Source organism: Nelumbo lutea, chromosome 3 (genome assembly GCF_056320005.1).
Source record: "Nelumbo lutea isolate HS-2025 chromosome 3, American lotus-T2T, whole genome shotgun sequence".
In the NCBI taxonomy this organism is placed as follows: domain Eukaryota; kingdom Viridiplantae; phylum Streptophyta; class Magnoliopsida; order Proteales; family Nelumbonaceae; genus Nelumbo; species Nelumbo lutea.
This window is the reverse complement of record NC_142686.1, coordinates 7,263,780-7,274,101: the sequence shown is the minus strand read 5'-3', so window position 1 is coordinate 7,274,101 and position 10,322 is coordinate 7,263,780. Positions and strand designations below refer to the sequence as shown.

Genomic DNA, 10,322 nt, shown 5'->3' with positions numbered 1-10,322 from the left:
GTGTAAGAAATAAGAGCGTTTGGTGTAGAACCCAATTTCCAAGTTCCAAGTTCCAAGTTCCAAGGTGAAAAACCTTTGTCAGATACAGGAGTCAAGGACCTTGGCTTGGTATTATTAATACAGTATATATTAAAATTTAAAACCACGGAATACAAACGAACAAACAGCCTAACAGGTGTGCTGCTTGTTGTTATAACTTATAAATGTAATGGAAACTGGTGGAAGACGGCCACTTTGACCACTCCCAGAAAATGACGGTTGACAACGAGAAAATTGCCACTTGTCACTCATCTCATCTCATCTCATTCATATCAGTTCACTTGTTCTAAAATGTCGGCAGAAAGAGAAATAGAGACGGCAGAGAGGGAGGGATGCAATCCATACATAGGGTTTGGTCAAATCCTCTACCGTCTGCGACCATTACAGCATTACATTAGGTTGAAATTGGTCAATGCGCTTCTTATTTCCAACCCAACAAACAAGTTACAAGGGCTTGGAGCTCAAAATTTTGACCAATGAAACTGTAACCGTAAGAAGGTAGATAAGTTTTGATCTGTTGTATCATTCTCCCACCCGTCCAACTTACAATATTTAATTTATTCATGTCACCACCCACGTCCTGAGCCTGAGCTGCTATGATGCATTGCACCTTTATTTATTTATTTCATTGAGCTGGTGGCTGATATGTAAGATGCTATTTCATGATGATGATTTGATTTGAGATGGTCGATGGTTCATAAAGTCACTGGTGGTGGTGTGTATTGGTCTTCATCACTGGTAGCAATTATCCAATTCTTTATATAATAATTCTGGCCTAAAACCAAATGGTGGTTGATAAAAGGTCTAAAATGGTTAAAGGTGGATGTTCAAATCTTTCATATAATTGGACATATCGCATATGGTTGAGATTTTTGAAAGAAAATGGGATGTTGATGGATATCTAATACATTTGTCCCGGAATGGTTCTGTCAACTGTCAATATCATGTAAGTTGGAACAAATCCATAATAATAAGAAGAATTTTCAATTCAATCCAAAATTCTAACCTTACTCCTCCATCTGACCGTTTGTTTATTTATTAAAGGGCCATGTTAGTAAGTGCAAAAAACAAAAAGAAAAAGCAACAAACACACCTTTCAGCTTATAGTTTCTTTTCCTTTTCTTTCTTTTTCTAGGCAAATGAGCTACTCAAATAGGGTACCAAAAAAGAAAAAAAAAAACCACTGGTGAAGGAGGGATTTGATCCCGACCATAAAATCTTTACTTGTTGGGAAAATGGGAAGCTCCACCATGTTATTGACTATTGAGGAATCTCTGATAATGGTAATAACAATACTAATCCATCAGTGGAAATAGACTTAATTAAAAGCAACAAGTTTCTTTGATAACGTTGTTTCATCTTTATCTTATTAGAAATCTACTAGGGTAATGGTATTATACCATTATTACAATTAGAAGGATTTGTTATAAGAAAGGTCTGGTGGATCGAATTGGGACGACTCTCGAGCAAACGATGCTTTTGACTAATAATTGAAGAGTGTCACCTTCAGATATTTGCCTTGAAAAATATTAAGTATTCATGGAAAACAAAATGCCTGCAGGCTTCAGTCTTCACTCTTCAGCATGTCTTATGGAACAGCTACATCACTATTCAGAGAACATATAAAGAACGCCTACAAATTTTGCACCTGGTTCAGTTTTGTATCCATTTGTTTATAGCTATCGTTTGCACTTCTACCTGATACGAAAATTGCAACTTTTGTCACATCTGTTTTCACTGGCAATGCAAACTTTGCATCCCAAAAACTGATGCAAAATTTGCACCACCTTCCTCTTACATCAATTCTCTCTCATAAAATAGAGCGCATCACTCCTGAACATATATGCAATCAAATGTGAAGTCAACATAAACTACAAAGCCTATTTGTAATCCCATGCATTTACACCAGACAAATGATATCTACTCCGCAAACAAACTAAGCCTGAATGAATGGGCAATATGGGTGCAGCTGTGTAGTAAGTTAATAACGCTTATTACATTTTGTTGTCCCTGATTGCAATCAACTAGATAGTAGACCTGTTCACAGGCTGGCCTTCAGGCTTGGCTTTACACTGTTTTGGGCTTAGGCTTCAGGCTGGGCCCATTCAAATTTTCACATGCCAAGTCTGAGCCTGGCCCATAAACAGGTCTAGTAGATAGCAAAAACCATTCTAGGAAATTGGGGTTGGTCCCATTGAGTCATGGTCCCCCAATTTCTTTTTCTCAATTTATATATCCAATTTTGTGGCATGATTACTTAGTGAATTTCTGCCATCCATCTTGATCCAAGGGGAAAAAACAAGTGCGGCCAAAACACTATGACTGAAAAAAAGATGAGGGAAAAAATCCCAAGAGAACCCTTGAGAATAGATGGTCCATTTCCCCCTCAAACAGCAACACTTTAGCCGTTGATTCTACATCTTAGACCAGAAAACCCATTGCAGAGATGCTTTGGGGGCAAAAAATAGGAAAAGAAACTTCTATTATTCCCAGTTCCATAAATCATTTCTAATTCCTATAATTTAGAGCGGACTTGCTTTCTATACATGTGTTTTGTTGTAGGGTAATTAAGATCTCTACCATACATCAGACATGCGGATAAACTTACTTACCCTGCTTGGGATGCCAACTTTCCTGACAAAATCTGCAAGCTATACTCTTGCTAATGATCTATCAGGATAGGAATCTTAAGAACCCAGATGCTCAGAGGTAATCAGCTTCATTTACCTTCTCAGATGTGGCATCTATATTCCCCTTGCACCTGCTTTATGTTAGAAATGGTTGAGGCTTCAGACAATCTAGGAGTTGCTGAGGCTCTTCTCCTTCTCTGACTACCTATTTATGACATGGAAGACTGATGTCAAGATACTAGGCCTATTCTATCAGCTCAAAATAGCCAACAACCACAAAAAAATCAAATGTTCACAAAGGCAAATACATACACAATCCAATCAAGATAAAACTTTGAAAAAAAGAAGCATTATGAATCAAGGCAGTTGTTAAAGGAAAGGAATAGAAAAAATATACATGAATTCATCTAAGAGAAAGATGGAAGCAACTCCTATATATATCATGGTACTTTTTAATATTCAGAACTTTGGTTGGAATGCCATTGAGAGTCATAGTTTACATAGTATCCCTTCATTTTTAAAACCAAGCCTTTCAGGACTTGTAGGAGTTGGCAATTCTTTGAGGGCTGATCTATCAGCTATATTACAGGGCCTAAAATTGCTCACTGAAACTGGATTAAGCAACATAATGCTTGAAGGAGACCGTAAATCGGGAGTATCACTTTCAGAGCTAAATTGTAATATCCATCTAAAAGTTCTATTACACTCTTCTCTGGTCAGCCCAAGGCTGAAGGCTGTTTGTACGGTTGTCTGGTCCTTGGGATCAGCAAAGCTGTTTGATGATGAATGAAATTCAACATTGTTAATTATCAGAAAAAAAAAAAAGAGAAATAGATGATTCTGTTCATTTGATTAAAGTGGATTTATTGTCTGTTAGGTCTGATTACAATTGTTGAGGAAATATTCTTAACCAAAGGCCATTCAATAGCAATAGCCAACTGCTAGAGAAACTCTATGTTTTTCCCCCTCGTTTTTATGGTTCATGAAAGAAAATGGGGCTACGCCAATTCTGGGGGCAGCACATACTATTAAGTTATAAATTCTGACACCTCTGTTCCTCACTGCTCAAAACTCAAAAGAGCAGGAGAGGGATTCATCACTAACTTTTAATGCATGACATTCCTATGCCCTTTAAACTTTTCAGAACTGTTCAAAAGGAAAGAACAGCTAGCATATTCTACAGCAGACTTATGAATCAATTAGTGATATTTTAGCTACCTCATATTTTTCATTTTTAAGATTTTTTTTCTTCCATATATGGTCCAAAGGTAAATGTTCCAACATCAATCAAGTGGAAGATAATTGAAGTCCATAAGACTACAAAACAGTACAAATTTGAGACTCCTACAACAAATAGGAAACAGTTCTCTGCAGGTTTCTCTGCATTTGCACATACAAAACAATTGATGGCTATGGTTAAGGATAGCTTGGGGAACTCAGTCCAGCTAAAGATAACCCTAGGAGAAGCATGGTCCTCGACCCACCACACACTTATGAAACTGAAAAGGAACTCCAACTCAACCATAAACTACACTCTTTCTCAACCTTCAAAATTGCCCAAATAACCCTATCATTTGTCAGAGACCAGTTTAGCTGAATTAAACTAAATTTTGCAATTTACACTATCCTAAATGGAGGAATGAAATAACTTCTACCAAGATGGACCTTGGGTCTGCATCCCAAAATCTACTGGTTCCCTTTACCCACATAAATCCACTACCATTAACTTCACTAAACTTGAGGCCAAAGTGTTCATGGCCTAAATTCTTGAAAACTTGTGTCTCTAGATGGAACACTAAACTTCTCACCTACCTGCAAATTGCAATCTGCACTTCAAGAACAACCCTCCAAGATTTCCTAATCCCTTACATATTCTAAGAGTGGCTCTTCCCAGATAATGGCTCTCAAGAGTAGCGGTTTTTGCTAAGATGTGATGGTAAAATCTCAGGCTGGTAAGTGTGAAAAAACACATTCGGGGCTAAGAGCGTGTCGTCACTTTATGTGAAAATGCCAGAGGTTAGATCTTTACTCATTCACCTCCACCAAGAACCAAACAACCAGGACCAACACCAGGTAATGGTTATCAAGATTCAGAAGAATGTGATCCACAAAAGGTGGTGATCTTCTTGCATTTAGATACACGTTCATATCAACAATTCCTTGTATGGTAGGAAAAACATGAATCTACAATCTAGGCAACCTTCCATACCGTGTCTATATTGTTTGCTGTCAGATTCAAAACTCACTTTCTCAACATCGTATAGTTCATAACTAGAATTAATGAACACTGAAATATGAGGTTAATTTGGGTAATATAAATTCTTTCCCTGTGATATAACCTCATATCTCAGCAAATGGCCATAAAGAAAATTAATAAATGACAAGTCTCCATTCTAGTTCATTTTCTTTTGCTCATCCTTTCATGGTTTTGTTTTACATGACTTAATGTGTTTTTGCATGTCTATTCTGATAGAAGCTAGAACTTCCAGCAGTTGCTCTCTCATAACATGTTGCATCTACTGCTATTTTAGTGTCAAGGGGCCATTACTTGGTGTGGTAAAATCTTGGGATGTCAAGTGTGAGAATGCAGGTTCGAGTCTGAGAACAGCAAATTTACACATGCACAAAAAAAAAAAAAAAAACGCACGACCATATCCAGTACACTCATCCCAATACCCCAGATAGATGGGACCTACGTTGAGTAATGGCCTTTTACTGATTTGTCATAGTTACTATATTTATCCTCATTGTATGGAAGGATAAAGAATGTTGTTCTAATAACGATAATAATTTTACATGTTGACAATGAACATAAACATGCAATAAGATTATGCCAATATGCACTCCTTGACACGCATCCTTTCTCATCCTTTGTCAATTTAAACATGATATTCCAAGGCCTTCTCTTCTTCTGCCTCAGTGCCAAAGTTGGTTTTACACTTTTATTTTATTTGATAAGTTGGTTTTGAAATTTGTACATGGGGATGGACCATACAGGGTTGTATCATAGTATGATTAACCATCTATCCGTGTTGAGAAATACATAATCAGGCCATTCCAAGACAAATTAATGGATGAAATGTTTTCCATCATGATCAGAATTAAATGCTTTCCTCTACTCGTGGATACTCTTTCTTTTTATATATTTAATACCTATCATTATCTACCAAAACAAATTTATCATGTCCAGAAATTATTCGGTCTATAATGCAAGATAAGTTTCATGCAAATCCTAGGCCATGAAAATTTGTTCTTTGCTGTTAAGCAAACAATAGTTTCAATTGATCCTAAACGCATAAAAGGGTATTAGAAAGTCATAATATAAGCACATATATTGAACCAGGAGTTGAATGGAATACCTGAATGGGGAGATCCAGTAGAAGATCCATTTGATTAAGGAAGTATCTGCCAACTTTTTCCCAGTGGACATGACTATCCTCGTTTGCATCATAACTGCTAATTAGAGGAATCTGCTCCTTGTCAAATGAAGCATTATGCCCTACCCAAATATACAAAATTTTAGGCTTACTTCTTTCCAAATTCACATCTGGAGCTAACAGAAGGAACACTGACTTAGAATCAAGAACTCCAGGGCTTTGCATTTCCACCTTTTCCATGGTAGGCCAGTGGAAAAGAGCTGGTTGTTTTAGTTCTGAAACCTTGCCACCAGTTGCAGCACACGATGCCAGAAGAACATGATCAAATTCCTTCTCATCTTCTACCCTATACTGTACTTTGTTGTGAGAAACGGACTGCTCAAAATTGGATGTTTGCTCTCCTCTGTTTATTTCATAAAAAGCTTCAGATTTCAACTGGTTGCATCCACTATCCCTCATTACATCTTCTTCCAAGTCAGGGAGGGAAAAGGACCTTGACCTTACCAAGTACTTGGAAAGTCGAGTTGGGTCATCGGTTGATGATGTTAACACTAAAGCTGGAGGGTTACTTCCTCGGCGCTCTGCAAGAGAGGGACAAGCCCCCTTATGTGGGAAACAAGCCTTTTCCACTCTCAAAGCATGCTCAGCATCAAATGCCCCTCCAAGAGAGGGATAAGTCTCTTTGAATGGAAAAAAGGCCTTTTCTGCTTGAGGACTGTTATGGGCAAATGTCTCTTGAATTTCCATCGCCGAAGGTGATGGCTGAGAAGAAGATAAGAAGGAAAAATCCGACCAATTAGAGGAAGCGGGTGAAAAGGTAAACGAACTTGAAGAATCTGATGGTGAAGGTGCAGGCGAAGGAGACCTGGAATTGGGCTTTGAACTGGCATTCGAATGACAATAAAATGAATCGGGCGAACCACAGGGAGGGGATGGTGGCGGCGAAGATACTGCGGGAGAAACAGGGGAGTTCCTCATTTCTTGCAACGTAGTACCGATAATCTTATCCGGTGTATCACCCGATTGATAACTATTATTAGATGTTAACTTGGATGATATGACAAGTTCTTTCATCAGACCGCTAGCTAATTTGCGTCTTAGCCGGTCCCAACCATTTTCTCTGGCAGGAAGATGGGTCTCCGAACCGGTTGCCGATAATGAGAAAGGTGGAACCACACCACCCGAAAGCGCCTTCTGGAAAATCTCATAGTCCAAATCATATTCATCCACCTTCTTCCCACCAACCCCAAGACGAATTGCCGCTGCAACCTGATCCTTACCGACAGAACATTCGAGTTTGCCGGCCACTTTGTCAAGATCGTCACTAAGAAGCGGAGCACTAGCTAGAGCATCCCAAAAGTCAGCAGGCTCCTCGCCCTCATCAATGCTCAGAATTGGACCTTGCGCTCTCTCATAACGGACGACCTGACAGGCAGCCACTCTGGCACAGTTGGACATGACCTGGGTGCAATTCTTCCCTGTCCAGACATATATGGCGGAAGGAACATGAACAACAAATGCCCCACGAGAGTCAAGACCTAGAGGGCCTGGATAACTCAACATCTTGGGAACAAGGTGGAGGGGATCATATGGAGAATGCGGGGCCATCCTGTACATCCTAAGCACAGAAGTCGGGCTCACCGGCACGGCGTGCACCCGCTTCTGGCACTGCAGCAGTTGGCAAGCGAAGCCCATGTTGGGGTTAGTGACCCCGCGTGCAGCCTTGACATACTGGAAAGCATCTTCAAAGCTCTGACCGTCCCTCCACATGAGGTAGGCAATGACCAGGGAGGTGGATCGGGAGACCCCCTGGCAGCAGTGGACGAAGACCCGTCCACCCTGCTCCCGAACATCTTCGAAGTAATCGAAGACATCGTAGAGGATACTGGTGATGTCCTCCGATGGGCTGTCCTGAAGCCATAGCGTCTTGTAGACGAGATCACTCTTGAAGTACTCGGGGCAGACAAATCCTACACAATTAAGCACATGGGTGATACCATTCTGGCGGAGGATTTCTCGGTTCTTGGCGATGGCGTCGCTGCCGAGGTATATGTGGTCGGCAATTCTGGAGCACTCTTTGTCGAAAAAGGCGAGCTTGTCCTTCTTGAGCTGGAATTCTCTTGGGGGGTGCTCGGAATCGGAGTTATAGAGGGGCTTGACGGACCTAGAGCCGGGAGTGCTTGGGGGATGAGGCCATTCACCGAGGTCGTCGGAGCCGGGCCTGGGCCACTCTTCTATATTACGGCGAGAGATGGAAAGGGGCTGGAGCGGTGGAAGGGAGGAGCGGACCTTACTGCTGTTGGTGTGGGTGTTGGGTAGAGGTTTTGGGGTGTGGCCGGAAGGAGAGCGGTCGGACCATGAAACGGACCGTAAATAGGTCTTGCGGTTGCGGGTGGCAACGGGGATATTACGCTCCTCACCTTCTTGCCCTAACATCTTACGGTCGGAGAAACAACAGCAGAGACTCTACAGACCTGAAACCCATGCAAGGATAGTTCCAGGAAAGGCCGTCGAAGATGGTGATCTTTCGTTTTTCGCATAAATAGCTGATAAAAAGTGAGCGGTTCCGCTTTCTGAATCTGACTCTGACTCTGACTCTCTATATGTTTGCACTTGCAGAACTCCAGTCCAGTCCAGAGCTGCAATTTTTTTTCCTCCCTCACCTTGAAATTTAATAGCTATTTTCTTTTCTTTTTTAAAAAATAAAAGAATAGATAGAAAACCTTAACCAAAATCAGTCTCACAGAAAAAAGAGGAGAAGAAAATTCAAACACAACAACTACGACTGAGTAAAACCCGTGACTGAGCTTCCGTGTTACATAGAAAAATGGATTCCAAAACACAACAGCAAGCAAAAGGAAAAGAAGAAAGTGTACAAATGGAGAGAGATTGAGAGAGAGTCTTGCGTCTGTTATTTCTCTTGTCTATTATGTGCCCTTATTATTTATTTGTTATTTATTAAGATGAAGAAGAAGGAAGGAATTAGTAATAGAGAGATTATACAAGTCTTAAAGCAAAAGGAAGAAGAGTAGATACGGAGGGTGTGTTTGTTTTGTTTGTGGAGGAGGAGGAAGACCGACGACCCAGTCGTCGCATGTATTTCGTAATTGGAATGTGAGTGGTGAGTAGTTAGTTCAACTATAACTAGCTAACTGCTGCAAAGAGAGAGAGACTAAGACAACTTAGCTATTACTCTTACAGCTTAGCTAGCTATGATTATGGTTAATGGTATGACTAAGACTAAGACAGTGGGAGAATTTGGTCAATGCCACGTCACCACTGATGTTCCATGCATTATGTATAATGCATGCACGTCAAATCAATCTATAGTCACCGTTGTGGGGCCTTAGTGCATCCCTTATTCTAATCTGACGGCTTTTTGACTCACTTCACATTAGTGGATTATTATCACACTTCAACAATACAATACCAGTTATCCTATAATCATGCTCATATTCTTCGCATCTAATTCCAATGGCAAAATATCAAAACACATTTTCCACGAAAACCAAAAAACAGAAAAATTCAATCATATTTTTTATTATTTAGGATATTTATGGTTTGCCCCACCTTATACATTTTTATTGCTTGTTTTATTTACCAAAATCAAAACCAAGATATAATATACTCTTGTATTTAAAGGATAAGTAGACCTCACAATTCCGAATTCAAACGTAGATTTACAATAATTCAAAATTTCAAACAATTCTACTTATAACATTAATGCGCGCGACATCAATCTACCCCAACCGTAAGGTAGAGTTAAGATTTATTTTAAATCATCAAAAGTTTTGAAGAAAAAATTATATAAAATTTTCCCTTGAAAAATGTAAATGCAACTAATATTGCTCTCTACTTTGGGGCAGTGACATTTGATAACAATTAAAATGATTGAATTAAAAATTTTATTACTTTGACCTTTAGTACCAGAGAGACGTGATACTGGAAAAACTTACAACCAATCAACTCGCATTTTGCACGACTGTCTGTTATTTAGAAGCTAGGCGGTCCATATTTTTGTTTTTTCACTATTCTAAAAAATAAACACGAGAAGTTTAATTCAAGCTTATTTCGAGAAATTAGAAATCAAATTTATCGCTCTTTTTTTTTGTTTATCGAAAGATGTATGAAAGACGTACCTCCAACCTAAAATCTCATTCTATCCTTTGACTGTCAGATCTTTCAAAAGATCTTTCAAAAAGGATTTGCCAAAGGACACTAAAAGTTAAGCCTTATAATAGGCTCCTTAATGGTTACAACTGAATTTGATTATTTT

The 10,322-nt window shown here is 39.4% G+C and overlaps 1 protein-coding gene across 1 annotated transcript; it reads right to left on the bottom strand.

Moving 5' to 3' along the window:
• Positions 1-2,331: 2,331 nt before the first annotated feature.
• On the bottom strand, positions 2,332-9,215 carry LOC148862664 (protein-tyrosine-phosphatase MKP1-like). Its single transcript, XM_088981111.1, has 2 exons — positions 6,029-9,215; positions 2,332-2,874 (listed from the first exon to the last, which is right to left on the bottom strand). The coding sequence occupies exons 1-2, from the start codon at positions 8,480-8,482 to the stop codon at positions 2,806-2,808; spliced, it is 2,523 nt and encodes an 840-aa protein (XP_088837237.1). The 5' UTR covers positions 8,483-9,215; the 3' UTR covers positions 2,332-2,805.
• Positions 9,216-10,322: the final 1,107 nt, after the last annotated feature.

What these genes read in the sequence shown, in the direction of transcription:
- LOC148862664 (XM_088981111.1), bottom strand. Translation starts at nt 8,482, where the DNA reads ATGTTAGGGCAAGAAGGTGAGGAGCGTAATATCCCCGTTGCCACCCGC. An exon ending in TACTGGATCTCCCCATTCAG is followed by an intron (nt 2,875 to 6,028) that starts GTATTCCATTCA and finishes TGTCATAAATAG; the next exon opens with GTAGTCAGAGAAGGAGAAGA.